Source organism: Onychomys torridus, chromosome 12, assembly GCF_903995425.1.
Source record: "Onychomys torridus chromosome 12, mOncTor1.1, whole genome shotgun sequence".
Taxonomy (NCBI): Eukaryota; Metazoa; Chordata; class Mammalia; order Rodentia; family Cricetidae; genus Onychomys; species Onychomys torridus.
The window spans coordinates 21,310,739-21,326,931 of NC_050454.1; the positions used below are offsets into that span (position 1 = coordinate 21,310,739).

At 39.7% G+C, this 16,193-nt stretch overlaps 1 protein-coding gene across 2 annotated transcripts in view; it reads left to right on the forward strand.

The window, feature by feature from the left end:
- Positions 1-2,518: 2,518 nt before the first annotated feature.
- LOC118593783 (limbic system associated membrane protein) overlaps positions 2,519-16,193 on the forward strand; it is a 621,381-nt gene continuing 607,706 nt past the window's right edge. Inside the window, exon 1 of one of the 2 annotated variants that reach the window (XM_036203315.1) lies at positions 2,519-3,175. In XM_036203315.1, the coding sequence (XP_036059208.1) occupies positions 3,021-3,175 (155 nt within the window). In that variant the 5' untranslated portion in view covers positions 2,519-3,020. The remainder of the gene's footprint in view (positions 3,176-16,193) is intronic. The other variant, XM_036203316.1, reaches the window with a different exon arrangement.

The following is a 16,193-nucleotide window of genomic DNA, read 5'->3' on the forward strand; positions in this document are numbered from 1 at the left end:
TTCACTAGTAAAATGAGCTCCAACTTTCAACAGCTAAATCATAAACCAGCAGTGGTGGCCCATTCTTGGCTTCTTAGGCTGGGAACTGCTCATCACCATTGATAGAGGATAGCTTGATTTATGTGAAATGAACTCACAATGCAAATGAAAGTAATTAACTTTATAAACCTTGAATTTGGGACACTGCAGATTCCAATACCGTAAAGTATTTTCTTCAAAGACAAAAGGTCTTTATTTTCTCACATCTGTAAGAGTTCATCTACCTTTAAACTGATAAAATGTTGCTACAGAAAAGAAAAATCCTTTGAATATTCTGGGGGACAAGACAAATCCCAGCACTGTGAATGCTACTTTATGGCTTGTGCTCTGGTGGGATTTGATAAGGATTCCAAAGTTTTTTTTTTCTTTTATTATTTTTTATATTGCAAATGTCTGTACCTAACAATGCACCCTGGTTAGTTTTATCAGCTTCACACAACCTCAGACATATCCGAGAAGAGGCATTCTAAACTGAGAAAATGCCTCTAACAAAGAGTCCTGTAGGCAACTCTGTGTGGCATTTTCTATATTAATGATTGCTTGGTGTGGGAGGTCCCAGCCCACTGTGGGTGGTGCCACCCCTAGGCTGATGGACCTGAGTTGTATAAGAAAGCAGGATGTGCAAGCCATAAGAAGCTTTAGCTCCTGCTTCCAGGTTCCTGCCCTGAATTCCTTCTCTGGCTTCCTTTGATGATGGACTGTGATGTGAAGTATAATCCAAGTAAAGCCTTCCATCACCCAAGTTCCTTTGGCCATGGTGTTTTTATCACATCAATAGAAACCCTGACTCAGACACCATGTAAATAAGAAGCATAGATTGTGTGTGTGTGTGTGTGTGTGTGTGTGTGTGTGTGTATTTGTGTATACATGAGATATATATGACCTGAAAAATGGCGCAGAATTGGAACAGAGCACATGGAACCTCCCCATTAGGGATTTCCTCTAACAGACATGAAAGGATCACAGTGATGACTCAGAACTATGTTTTTGTTGCAGTTTTACAGTTGCCCTTGTGAAGTTTCCTTAGGATCATAGAGGAAACGATTCAAATTCAAAGGCTCTGCTGGTGCCAAAGAGCCAAAAGTAGACCAAGAGTGTTGTAGGGTTCTGAGGGTGGTTTGCTTACTCAAACCCTGAAAGAATCTAAATATTTGTTCCTCTTCTCATATCCTTTGATAGTTGTCTGGCTTCTTGCACAAGGACCTGCAAATATTTGTCGCCTCTTGGTTGGAGATGTGAGTCTTGTAATGTCAGCAGTAGGAAAATGACTACAATTTGTTCTGTAGTTTTTTGACATTGGCTTTTGTACTCTTGTGAATGCATGGATTGCAGGAAGGAAGGGAGGAAAGAAGGGAGGGAGGAGAGAAGAGAGAGAGAGAGAGAGAGAGAGAGAGAGAGAGAGAGAGAATATTCAGGATGGAGAAGTCTTTGGCTTACCCAATTTCATCTTCCATCTCCTCAACCAGAGCTGAGGGAGCTGTCTGGTATTTCAAACTCTCACTTGAATGAGTTAGGTGTTAGCCCTTATGGACCTCACCACTTGGTGGGCTGTGTCATTGAGCAAGACTGGCCAGTGATGATTATTTACACCTGTTTAGTGTCTGCTTTCACTGGAGTGCTGTCTGTAGACTTGGATCTCCTTGTAAATGACAAACTTTCTGATCTACTTCCTTGTACAGGAACATTTTGAGAAGCAAGTGGATTTAGAACTGCAATGTACCGTTTGAACTATAATCCCAAATCCCATCACTCATGTGTCAGCCTGTGGGTTTCCTGGAGAGTGAGGTTGATTTGGGGATCAAGGATCAGCTGCTGAGGCTGGCACTTAGGAAAGACAAGCCAAGCATTCACACCCCAGACCACTCAATACCAGCATTGTCTCCAGTCCATCTTTCATGAGGGGGCTCCAAGAGGGGGAGGGGGGTGAAGTGGGGAGAGAAAATAAACCTTTTAAAATCTTCAGGAGAGGAGGACGGGTGAAGACCACGTGACTATGGAAAGCCATTTGCCAGGAGGACTATGAAATTAACTTTGGCTTTCAATCTGAGAGTTTCTTCTCTTTTTCTCATCTTGCTGGTCCCTTCCGCCTCATGCCTTCCTATCCATGTGTATGTAGCCCCATTCGTGAAGGTTTGTGTCTCTTTTGTGCCATGCCTTCCCTCTTCTCTCCTGGACCCTTTCTCTTGTCCGTTTCTAGCTTGAGTCAGTCCACCTCCTTCTCCCCTGCCTCGAACAGTACCTCTGAGCCCCCATCCCCTCTTCTTAAGAAAATCAGCCTGGCCTCAGATGGAGCTGTTGTCCTGACAACCCAAAGGCGCATCAGGCTTTCCTTGAGGCTGGCTGCTGTTGAAGGGGGCAGTTGTGCAAAGCCAGGGGCCACGCTGAGGGAAGGGAGGAGGGGGATGACGCGGCGGGGCTGTTGAAAACCAGCAGGGTAGGGGGGAGGTGCTGAGTAGAGAGAGAACACGCCAGGGACTAGAGGGAGAAACAGGAAAGGGAGGAGGGGGGAGAGAGCTCCTGGGTTGCTGCCGCCGCCGCTGCTGCTGCGGGAGGCTGTTTCTTTACTCTCCCTGGCAGGCTCTCCTGCTGCCTGGGAAAGTGGGTTACAGAAGGAAGGAGCTCAGCCCAGACGCTGGCAGAGGAGCAGCCAGCCACGGAGAGTCCAAGGGAGCACCCCTGCCGTTGACAGTCGCCTCCTCATCATTAAGCGTTTTAGCGTTTTACATTTGCACTCCTCCTTCGGAAAATTTGTCCCTTCACTTTCTCCCGCACCCCAGCTTGGATTGGTTGAGGGCTTTGTTAAGTCGCAGAGGGGAAAGAGACTGAGCGAGGGAAAGAGCGAGGCAAAGTGGAAGGGAGTGCGCGCTGGACCCGCCCGAGCAGCCTTGGCAGTGGCTGCTAGCCCCACGCGCTAGAGCCCCTCTCCGTGGCCAGCAGCGCGCACTCGGGAGTCCACCGCGGACCAACTCGCCGAGGCCACCATGGTCGGGAGAGTTCAGCCCGATCGGAAACAGTTGCCGCTGGTCCTACTGAGACTGCTCTGCCTTCTTCCCACAGGACTGCCCGTTCGCAGCGTGGATTTTAACCGAGGCACGGACAACATCACCGTGAGGCAGGGGGACACGGCCATCCTCAGGTAGGGCTTGCGGGCAACTTTTCTGCGAAGTCTGTGTCAGTGTGTGTGTGTGTGTGTGTGTGTGTGTGTGTGTGTGTGTGTGTGTGATCTTGAACTCCAGCTACCCTGGGATTACAGGAGGCTGGGGGTGGGGGGGGTGTATGTGTGTTTGTGTGCGTGTATGTGTCCCTTGTCTTGACTTGAGGACTTGACCTGGGAAAAAAATCCAAGGGAATCTGGTCCCTGTGGAGAATCAATGGTGCTGGTGGAATGTTGTTCACTTCTTTGAACGTCGTTTTTTCTAGTCAAGAAAGCTTAACTTCATCTATGGCATTAGTGGCAATGGGCTGTATTCACGCTGTGGTAATTGTTCGCGCTTTGCACTTAGAGTTTTGTTGAGGTTCCTCGATTCAGGCACAAGAGTAGTTGAGTTATGGCTCTCAAAGAGTGGTACACAAAGCTTCATTCTCCTTGTTCCTGTGTGTGTGTGTGTGTGTGTGTGTGTGTGTGTGTGTGTGTGTGTGTGTCTGGTGGTGATGGTGGTGGTGGTGGTGGTGGTGCTCAGCAAGGCTCTCAGTCTGTCCTAACAGTAGTTCTGATAGAAGACTTTCTGTAAAGATCTCTGAATTGACATCGTAGGCAATAAATCAATCTTACAACTTTGGATGATTACTGAGGCTTTTTTGGAATGTGGATAGAAATCAACATAAGAATGGAGAGAAGGAGGAAGAAAGGACCTAGCCTAATGGCAGGCCCTTAAGAATAGAATACTTAAACACAGAGGTGGAGAAGGCATTTAACCTGGCATTACATAGATACCACAAATTGACTATTGACTTCAAAGTCTTATCCCTCTGCAGGTCTGCCAAGCTCTACAATATGATTTGGGATGGGAATTTGGAAAAGCATCCCAAGTCCTTGAGAGTTTGACCCTTCTAAGGTAGAGAGACTTGGATGGTACCTAGTCATTACTATATTTCCTTAAAGCCCATAGCTTCTTTCTTGTATTTTTCTTCTACCTTCCCCCTCCCCAGCTTTACTTGACTCTCTGTCAGATAATAATAGAAAGGGGGAAGAAAAAAAGAATGTATTCTCCTTGGAGATCTTTTAAAATCTCATTTCCTCCAAATATAATGACCCAGTGTTGGTCTGTCTATCTAGATAATATTCCTGGCTGTGGCAATAAAAAACAGTATGCCATAGAAAATCAACCTCTAATCTGTGTGGAAGGAGCTGATAGTGCATAAACCCCGGGGCATCAGGGAGCAGTTCTGTGGCAGAGCTGCCGACAGCAGCAAAGTTTTCTTTTCTTTTCTCAGAAATAAATTTGGTTGGCTGTCACAGAATGTCCTGCTTTGGGATCTCTAGCCTTGTTAGAGATGAAAGTGTGTGTGGTATGGTATGGTGTGTGTTATGTGTGTGTGTAGTATGTACATATGTTGTTCTCGACAGTAAAAAGTAAGCACATGATAGTGTATGGGTACCTCTTTCTTCATTTTCTGAGCTTTGAGTGATTATGATTCTCAAATACCCTCCTAGCCAGAGACTTCCCCTTGTAGCTCTCCAGCTTTGTAAACCTGAATGTGTGTGATTTATCCGCACGAAGTAATGTGATTTATAGAGTAATTTATCTGTTTGCAAAGGGATTTGGACATAATGCAGAAAATATTTTTGCAAACACACAAGCATGCCTTCTCAGCTGCTGACATTTGTATTCCCTAACATCATTAACCCTTTACTAGCAGCAAAACTGTGTGTTTATGCTTATCCTATAAGTGTTTTTTTCTAGATTACAGAATTAAAGGTGAGAACTGTCTATATTCTAAATGTATCAAACTTTTGATTTAAATGATTGAAAAGTTTGTAAAATCTTTGTAAGTCAATACCACCTGCATCCTAAGGTATATGTATCTAAGAATCAGAGAAGCAGGTACATGTTAATCAGAAGAATAAATGCATTTTGGCACTTTCATGTACTGTAAGCATAGATGTCTACATGTAGGAAAAGCAATCTCATTACATAAATATCTGTATAGGATACATATGTGCTTTTGCATGATGATGGCTCAAAAGAAATGGAGTTTTGTTCTTTTAAGTATCATACTTTATCAGATATTACAGTGTGGAAATGGAAGATGTGGGAAAAGATAACAAATGCAGTGCAGGTTATTCCCAGGGAAAGGGAAAACAAACAAACAGTGTGAAAATAAGTCACCTAGGGAGTCTTTTGCTTCTCCAGACCTCACCTAACATGCCCTCTTTTTTATGTTCATTGACTCAGACAGGGCTTTATGTTTGAGGTTGGTGGAGCTCTATCAGAAGTAACTATGGAGAGAGTTACCTTTGTTTTCTTAGCTAACCTTCTTCTCAATCTCTTTAACTTAATCCAGTCTGCTTTGTGGGTCAGTTTTCTGGTGAAGGATAGTGCTGTTACTTTCTGTTTACAAGTCTAGCCTGGGAAAGGCATGCTTCCACTTTATTTGTGACATTTTGCTGGGAGTGTGAGCTTCCAGGGGAGGAAAGGAAGGAGAACTTGATTCATTGGCAGCCACAGTAGATGTTTGGCACTGAGAAAGTGAGATGGCAAGAAGAGAAAAATCCTCCTTGCTTAGTGAGTATGTGGCCCTGAATAATTTGAAATGGTAAGAGGAGACAAGGGAGGCTTGTAGTTCTGATAGGCCAATGACAGGAGCTTAGCTGATGTGTCTCCAAAACATTTACCTTCTTGTTTCCATAGAAGAGAGTTTCAGAGTTTCAGTAGAAATTTAGGAACTGATAATTATTTTTGTATAAGATAATCTATGGTGCAACTGTGCATTTTGTTAAGGAAGTGATAATCTTACAGTCACATTTCATAATTTCTATCTTTTTGAAAAACATGAAAACAGTAGAATTATGACCAAACTTGAAGGATATAGCCTGACACATGCACACCTAACCTGGTTGTTTCTTGGAGGAGACTCCAGATCTTTATGAAAACTTATATGAGGACATGATGAGTTCTCATGTAAGTGGATGAGACCAACTCCAATCCAAAGCCAAGCAAAAAAAGTGTAGTCCACAGGTCTGTAGTGAAGCAGCAATTCAGTGCCTGAAGTTCCCTTCTAGACAGAGTGAATCTAAATATGCTTTTAGACTGCTTTGCATAGGAAAGCATGTGACACATAGGTATCTCTGAGGTGTTACTCATGTTGTACCTCAAGTGTCATTTGCTTGTTTGTATGTTTGTTAACAATCCCCAACTACTCCAGTACTACCATCTTAAATAAGGAGTTCTATCAATCATTAGAAGAATTTTGTGTCTTTGCCTTACTAACCCTTTACCCTGACCACAGACATCTACTGTTGTTTAGTCTTGATGGATTGAAACACATGTAAGTTTTTAGATAAATTGCAGACAATTGAAAATAGGTTGTACTCCATAATAATATCTCAAATTACAAAATTTTAATGGCCACACTGACCATCTTATCAACATTGGCATGGATAGGTATTTATAGGGTACTAGATCTCAAACAACTACAGAGAATGCATAAAACATGCTCATTATTGTGTACCTGCTCATGAAGTTTCTTTGTCAATATTCCTATGCATACACATATGAAGATATAATATAGGGATGCATATGGTAAAATGTAGGGTCTACCCAGCAATGTGATTGTAATTAATCTAAAATTGAGATATTGAACTGGTATTTATAATTCCATCCCTCTTTGACGTTTGAGGGATATTATAGTATTTTTATGATGACAATATTTTCCCCATTGAAATGACAACATGCCTAATAAGTATATGGGACGTTGAATGAAAGTAAGTGGCAATGTGAATAGTACTTAATTTTTGTTTTCCTAAATTTTAGGTGTTTGTTTCTCTGTTTGTTTCTGTACTAAGAGGGAGGAAAGAAACAACAACAAAAAATGATGAGATTATTTGAAAATAAAATGTAATAAATCTTGCTCAGATTCAAGAGAAAACATGACTCCTCTTCTATAAGGCATCTGGAACGCCTACATTCACTAAGAAAGTGTCAACACTCAAACAAACTCCTGGCACAATATGTGATTCTTTTTTTTTTTTTTTTTACTACTTATAATTCATTATTTGAAAACAAACTTTGTGGGCCTACAGTGAGAGTCTGTAACAATTATGAGCTTTCCTTTCTCTGTAGCTAAGTCACTAAAGGTAATCAAAATTTATTGGCTATCACTAATACTTTAAGGACCATCCATTGCCTATAAAACCCTTCATTAAATATATGTTGTAAAGAATAGAGTTCAACATACTATATGTCATTTGGCTTATGGCATTTTATACACATTTTACTAATGAATGGTTATGCACCTGTGAATTATACTGTTTGTTGTCATTTATTGCCCAAGAAACAGAACAGACAAAGCTCATGAGACAAATTGCAAAGCGTGAATTCTTGTGCTTCTGTGAGTATTGAACATATGAGTATATGTGTGTGTGTGTGTGTGTGTGTGTGTGTATACACACACACACACACACACACACACACATACCATGCAAGGTGAAGGCAATTTTCCTGGTGTATGTAATTTTGACTTCAAATGAATTGTACAACTGTGGTGATTCATGCCCTCAGGCAATTGGTGAGGGTTCAGCATTTGTATTTCCCAAAGCTGATCCTGCATAACAGCAAACTCAGGCCAAAATGGATTAGTGCACTTTGTTGTGCTCACTGCTAGCTTCAAGTAGAGACAGCTGGGACTCACCTGATAGGAAGTGGCCTGAATGTGCTGGTCTCCTCCATGTCATCACCTGAGCCTTAGAGATACCATTCCTTCAAGCTACTACTTTCTGATTTCAGAGGATGGCCCTGTACTCTGCATGTGTTGCCTGTGAGTTCCCAAGACTCATAAGATCTAGGTTCTAAATTTGGATCTCTCCTTGTAGACTATGACTTTGAGCAAATCTCTGAATTATTTTGAGCTGCAGTTTCAGCTTGAAAATGCTGAAACTGTCTATTTTAGTTACTGTACAGGGTTCAGAAGCTCACAATAGGTAAAGAAGGGGAGTTGGTTGAACTATAAATTGCTAACAGGAATGAAGTTCGCTCCTGTCCAAGATACATGCAGCCAGATAGCCTTTAGGTAACAGTTTGTAGAAGGACCCTGTTTCTTGCACTTGAGCATTGAGCCAATGGTTCTCAACTTGTAGATCACAACCCCTTTTTGAGGTGTGTTGGGGTGTGTCGAATGACTCTTTCACAGGGGTCACCCAAGACCACTAGCAAAGATAGATATTCACAATACGATTCATAACAGTCGCAAAATAAATAAATAAAGTAGCAATGGAAATAATTTTATGTTCAGGGGCGAGGTCACCACAACTATGTTAAAGGGTCACAGCAATAGGAAGGTTGAGAACCTCTGATTTGAGCTGATAAGAAAGAACTTTGCATGGAGGCCCCGCCTCCAGAATGTCTGATTCAGTTGGCCTGCAGCATAGTCTGACCATCTGCATTTTTCCCAGTGCTTAGATGACATTGAAGATGAAGATGTGGGCTGCGGTTTGAAAAGGACTGCAGGTTTTCATATCATTGTGGTCCACAGGTGGGCACCAGAAATAACATAGTCACTTGTTACAAACAGAATCTGAATGGATTCCAAATTGGCTATATGAGGTCCTACATTTTTAAGGAAATCCCCAAGAATTTCCAAAGCACTCTCAAGTTGGAAACTCCCTGACTTGAGTTCTCACAGCCATGTGTTTCACCCAGAGAGCTTTTGAAACACACTGAAGCTGTTTTTAATTTATGTGCATTGGTGTTTTGCCTGCATGATGGTGTCAGGTACCCTGGAACTGAGTTACAGACAGTTGTGAGCTGCCATGTGGGTGATGGGAATTAAACTCAAGCCCTCTCTCTGGAAGAACAGCCAGTGCTCTTAGCCACTGAGCCATCTCTCCAGCCCCAAAGCTGTAGATTTTTGACACTCATAAACTCTTATTGGATTGGTTTGAAGAAGGCCTATCTTTAACTTGTTGCTTCTTGGTTTTAATGGTTCGGTTATGTAAACAGAATGGAGAACCACCAGATGAGTGTGTGAAAAAAAATCACTTTTACAAACCATATTCATGGCAGCATTTAATAGATATGTAGTAGTAAAATTTTAGTCTTGTGTGGCTTAAGAAATATGCCATCAACCAAAAAGATTCAAATTCAATTGGATTGCCATAGTTGCATCTCTTTACTATATGATTTCATGACTACAGAAAAAAAAATAGTAGGGTGACTTTATTGCAGCCCCAATTTACATAATATCTGTTGCAATTGTGTCAAAGCTCAATTTCTTAAAACCATCGCCCTGTGCTCCCTTTATGGTTTAGTCTAGCAGGATTTAAAAGTGGCTGTTTTTGCCAGTGTTTTAGTGTTGTTTTTAATGCTGTCTCTAAGAGAGTTAAAGGGGAAGAGTCAGACAGGAAAACATTCTTAGTTAGAATCTATTCAAACAGGCTCAATGCTTCAGATTCATGTTTCTATGCACACAAACATATGATTAGCAAAACAACTGTATTTGTAGAATTCACCCTGCCTTTACATTTTGATCAGTCTTACTTTAAATTAATAGACAACTCTTTATTTTCATAGGTAAACATTTTTCCTGTTTTCATGAAGTGTGTGGTAAGTTTAGGTGGCTTACTGGGAAGCTAGAAGGGTCAAGCATGCAGAAATAGCCTCATCTATTGGATGTGGATAACTGACCTCTGCCAGGCACACAACAAGCTATTCCAACACTTGAATGAAAAAGGGAACATCAGAGTGTTTTGTCAACTATAAAATGATATAAAACAAAAGCTCTTAAAGATTATTGTCATACTTAAAACAGAAAATAACTTCTAGAAAATGAGAAAATTTAATAAAATGGCTTTTGTTCTTATTTTTATGGTCCAAGCTGCTCATTTGTTGACAGCTCTTTTTATTAAGTCCTTTCAAGTCACAAGAATCTTGGAATATCATTGTATCACTTACTTGGAGCACAGGGTGAGTGAACACGTTTTATAGTCACCTGCAATCAAAACAAGATCTCAAGTTAATGTGTGATTAACCTTCGCAAAATAAAACCCTTTACTCCAGGCTTCCTTAATTACTGCTGGAGAGAGGCGCAGACATTTAGAATAGGAAAAGCCTTAGAGATTAGGCAGTCCACTGTCATTTTAAAGGACTGCAACTGAGGAGAAATTTAGTTCGTTGCTCAAAAGCATAAGTGACTATTTGAGCCCGAAATCTCCTGTCATTTATTCTCATACAGTATGATGAGAAAGTAGGTTCTTGTTTTTCATTGCAACTCATGATATATCTTTTCATCAGTCTACATATATATCCCAAATTGTGCTCAAAATATCCCTCCTCTTTTCTTCCTTGTGAACGTTCCTTCTCTCTATTCCTCTTTCTACTTCTTTTCTTCCTCCCTCCACCCTCTCTCCTCCACCTTATCACTGAAAATAAATTTTGCATTTGTTTGTGAAAGGCCATCCAGTTATGGATAGGCCAGGATTTTTTCCCCTAAAATGACCCATTTTTCACTTGCTCACCATTTCTCTAAGCCAAGATTGTTGTCTTTCTTCAAACTGTAGCCTCAAGTTTCTATTCTTAGAGCCATTCTTGTATTTGGCAAGACCTGTCCCAAGATCTCCTGGGCTCATTTGAAAGTCCTTTTCCGTCATGACTCTGGTCTTTTTGTTTATTGCTCAGACTTCTTTGGCTTCCAGTCTTTTCCCAAGGTTATACTTACTACTTATTTATTGTTACCCATGGCCTTATGCCTGGTTACATTCTGTACTTTCTGTTTCAGGGGACTCAGTTAGGATAGGTTCAGAAAGATGTGATCTGAGTCTTTCCTTTCATTTAATTGGCTGTCTATTACATAGCTCAGAGGTTACTATACATGTTAGAGTCCTTATTGGTTTGTTAGTTAAAATATTGGAATTAAGTAAATACTACTTTTCAAAACTTATAATATATATACATGTAATTTATAATTTGCTTTAGGCTAGCAATGTCTGTGATGGTTGGTGGCCCAGAACAAACTGGATATAGAGTCTTCTTAATTCCTGTAAAAAACACTCTATGGAGGAGCCTTTGGGGTTTTGCTGTGGCATGCACAACGAAAGTTTTTGAAGCTCTTTTACAAAGCCCAATGTGAAATCAGGGAGTACATGTTAGCGAAGGGAAGGGCAAATTACAATGGGGTAAATAATGAAACACGCCCTCCAGTGAACCACAGAGAGGAGACATTCCAGGGTCACAAGAAATCTGCCATCTCCCTATGAAGACTCAATCAGGACTGGTAGGGCTTAGAGAAGGAACAGAGTTCTTGGAACATAACTTGAATAGATGGAGGCCTCAAGAATGAGTGTCTTGGAACCCAGGACCATTAGCAAGACAGGTGACTTGCTCAAGTTATAAAACCTGGGGACTCTGGCCATAGAACTAAAACTCTATATAAAGTCTGTAGTAATGTTGGGGCGATTGACAGTGAACTTCAGAGCACTGGGCTTTACTTCTTATTTGTAAGATGAAGATCAGAGAACCTTGTCCAACTCTATGGAGGGGGCGCAGGAAGATGAAGATAACATTTTGAAATGACCTTGCTTCTTGATTACTTAGTTAAGCTTACCAGATCATATCTCTCTACCTAGATCTTCCAGACTTCACAAGAGTGGGATAACCATCAACCCAAGTACTCCTTCTGATATCCCAAGTCTGTTGTTTTCCAACACTAGTTTACAAATATCACCAGATTCAGGTTTGGGGATTTAGCTCAGTGGTAGAGCGCTCGCCTAACAAATATCACAAGATTCTACAAAGGTCATTCTTCATCTATAAATTTTTAGCTTGAATAATCCTCTATGACCAGCTTCCTACACCAATTGCCAGCACCAGTTCAGGGCCTCTTATGGTTGCAGCTCATGGTGTGCTCATTATTACATGCCCAGCATTGGGTCCTACATCCATTTATAACACTCTCTTCTTGGAGCCTCTTCCTTTACTATCCACTCCCACTTTCCTATTATGCTTCTAGACGAGATCACCCCTCCCATACCTCCCTCCAGGCTCAGGGCTCTGTTATTCTGCTGTCTTGTTCAGAAAATTCTCTCTAATTCTCTAGGTGGGCTAAGTGTCCTATTTATTTTCACCGATAGCCTTGTGCTTAGCGTTTAGTATACTCTGGGAAAACATTCTGTTTATTTCTTCCTTGCCTCCAGGACAGGCATCTAATCTACTTTACCATTTAATCTCAGAATTTAGCCTAGGATCTGCAGAAGCTCAAATAAATATTTGCCTAGTAAGCCGAATAGAGAAGGATGGTAACACCATATATCAAGCGGACTAGACTTTGATTTATAAAAGAAGAAACAAATTAGGAGAAGGCAGGACTGAAGGAAGATATTTTGGTAGGAATTCAAACACTATTAGATTAATTATGGGTCTGCAACTGCAGAAGCCATAGAAGTAAAAAATCACATATCAATTATTCTCCAATTGCTGGTGAGAATGAATATGTGGGTTTCTCTAGGAGTACTTTCAACATTTCTGATAGCAGCTACTTTCCAAGCCTGGATTTCAAAAAAAAAAAAAGGAAAGAAAAGAAAGAAAGAAAAAAACTGAAAAAGCAAATACTCATAGTTTGTACAGATCCTAAAGTTTCAGCAGCCCCAAGCTCTTTTCTCTGATAGAGGAACCACCTGTGAAGACTCACTGTGTGCTCCCGAGGTGTGGTGCTGAGATTTCGCCCTCTAGTGGTGACTGTGGACATGCACGGTCTAGATCAGGGTTTAGGGGGGGGGGGGGGGGGGGGTTGCTGCTGGTGCCGTCAATCCATTCTACTTTTGTTGTCATTTCTTGGAGAACAAGACAAGGTAACTAACTATCACTTTCATTTATAAATTACAAATTCCTCCTTCATGATGGTGCCAACCCGGGTTTTGCATTTTACAGCTCATTACTCCTTCCTGGAGAAACGGAAAACTAAGTCTATAGTGAACTTTGTAATACTCTCAAAATTCCCTCCTGTGTGTTTTTCCATGGTGGAGATGGACATCATTTATAGGAGCCTAGAGGAAATGCTTATAACTCAGGGGAAACTTGGCACAGCAATTTATAAAATGCCACATTGCTATTTATTCCATTGTAATATACAATCATATATTTCCATATTAATTATCTGTGTGTTGTCTACAGTTAATTATACCTATTCTAAAGCTGTGTGTTACTCATGCCACCCTTTCCCACAATTCATGGTAAGGTGCAGAAGTTGAGCATGACAGTAGTGCAGCTGAGCACTAAGCAAAGCCAGGCATAGCAAGTATCTACCTGTCAAAACACTGATTAGGAAAACACTTGATATCTTGACTTCTTTTAGAGTGCCTTTAGGTAAACCTCACTCTTGCATACCAGACCACTCATTTTGTGAATTTTTCATTTTAAATAGTTGTAATTTGTGCCTGATATTTGGCCTGACATAGCCGAAGATTACTCTCACCTTATGCATAGTCTGATACATTTGAATGTGCATACCTTATTTGACACACCTGAATCATTAATTTAGCAGATGGAGTGAGTCTTGTTGATGCTATGTCTAACCTCTGTTCTATCTTACAATGGTTGAAAAATATGAAGAATGGATTATAACAGCCACAATGGACTGCTTGACATATAATGGTAGATTACATAAACAACAAAGGATGTAAGTTTGGTTTTGAGAAAGTCATTAAATATACTAAATTTAGGAGTATTAGTAGTTTTCTTTGCTAAAACATCAAAATGAGTATGATTCTTATTGGCTTCTTAAGAAAGATCTTGATCTGATAAATCAGAGAAACATGGCTGAAAATAGCTGAGTTCATCAGAAGAAGAAATCCATGCTGTTATAAGCAGAATAATGATATGCTCAAACTAAAACCAAAAAAACTCCAAAGTTATCTTATAAATGTCTTTATGTATGAAATATAAAAGCTATATATGCCTTAGTTCATATAAAAATAAAACAACTCAAACTTCTAAAAATAAGACTATTTTACAGAATCTGTTATGAGATGTAAACAATTTGTGTCATGAATATGCATAATCTATTGTATGGATGTGCTTAAATGAAGATACTAATTTTATTTTTAATTTATGTCTACAAATATTTATAATTATATAAATATACAAAAGCATAAAATGTCAATACCAAAGAAATGAACTTGGGTCACCGCACATTTTAATAGGTACTTAATTAATCTGATGTACCAGTAGTGGAGAATTTTACTGAAGTAAACCAAAATTTTTAGATTATCTCAAGGATGAGAACAATATATAAGCATCACATATGAAGTGCCTTAATTTGTTCTGATTAATGTTTTATTTCAAAACCTTTTTCTAAAAGGCACTAAATCTATTTTCTAAGAGAAGTAACATTCCTTGTTTCTTGTTTCTCTCCAATTGGAGTTATTGTGTGGTTCCCCAAGACTAACATAGAAGCTAAAAGTTTTTCTCCATTTTCTCTAACAGGACAGATATTAATGCCACCTTACAAGAGGGAGACTTGTATGGTGTTTTGTTTGGTCCACTTTCAGTCCTTTGTACTTGAATCTCAAGTGCAGACTAAATTAATGTTTTCTTTCACTCACAGTTGATCTAGTGACCTAGTGTTCTGTAATTAAGTATGCTTGCTGAAGGAGGGAGGGGGAAGAATCCAGTGAAAATCCAGAAGAAGAATTTTAACTAAATATCTATATTTTGACAGATAAAATATCAAAATTAGGCCATCAAATCCTTTTAATTGTACATCCTAGAGAAATGAAATTATTAGAACTATATCAGAAGGTTAAGCTGAGAGATATGCCTGCATAATGTCAAAGACACTAAAATATTTAAAAATGTTTAATTGAAGAAGTGGTTGATAACAAAACGTGTGGAAAACAAAATTACCTTCATAGTATTTATGATAGGTATCTGATATGATCCTAGTTATAAATGAAAGGGAAATATACATTAAATGATAAATCAGCTAAAGAAAATCAGAAAACAAGTAAGTACTAAGATATAACTTTACACTATTTTGAAAAGTAAGCAGTGACTGCTAGAAACCAAAATGGTTTCCCTGGGGCATACTTCAGCACAGAGAATAGGCTCCCTTAATGAAAAAATAATTCTCCATGCCAGTGAATCAGGAAAACATTATTCACCTTGAAGATGTGGATTTTGACAAAATTCCTTTTATAGATCCAAGAATAGGTTATGGATTCAGAATTCTTTGCAGTGTTGAACACATAAATACTGATGGTGCTAAAAACCTCATTTAGACTGTCTTTGACCACGATCAGTATTGGGATAATAACAGTGTAAGGACAGGTGTGGAGATGTGAATGACGCAAAGAGAAGATGACCAGGAGGGGTTAGTTCACACAGTGTTACATAAATGTGGGTGAAATGGACAAGAGCAAACATGTGGCTTTCTGTGGAAGAAAGGGGTCCTGCGTATGTGATTTTTACAGTGTTTCATCCAGAAAATAAAACACTTAAGTCAGAAAGAAATGCATTTATGATATTCTAATTAAATAAAACACGGTTTAGTTGAATAAGTACATAAGGTGAATAACTTAAAAGATGACAGTCAAGGGACATCATGAAAATTGCAGGACATCCACTCCAGAAGACCCAGCCCCATGCACCATTCTTTAAGCTTTTGGCTTTGAATGTGTGGGGCAATCACTAGTCATTCCTGGCTTCTGTTTCTAATTTTACAAAATATAAGTAATCCAATGATCTCCCCCCCCCACACACACACATACCTTCAAGGACGTTATGGGAATGAATTTGGTGGATCTATAACTCTACTCATGTATGTCTTGGTTATCTTTATTAAATCTAAGTTACTTTTCTACCAAATAAAATGGATTTCCTTGAGCACAAATAAATTTTGTTATTTGTATATTGAAAGCAGAGGCCAGATGACCAGGAGTAGGCATTCTAAACAACAGCAACCTTTCATATAGTACACAGTTGAAGTGGAAAGTTTTCCAAGACTTC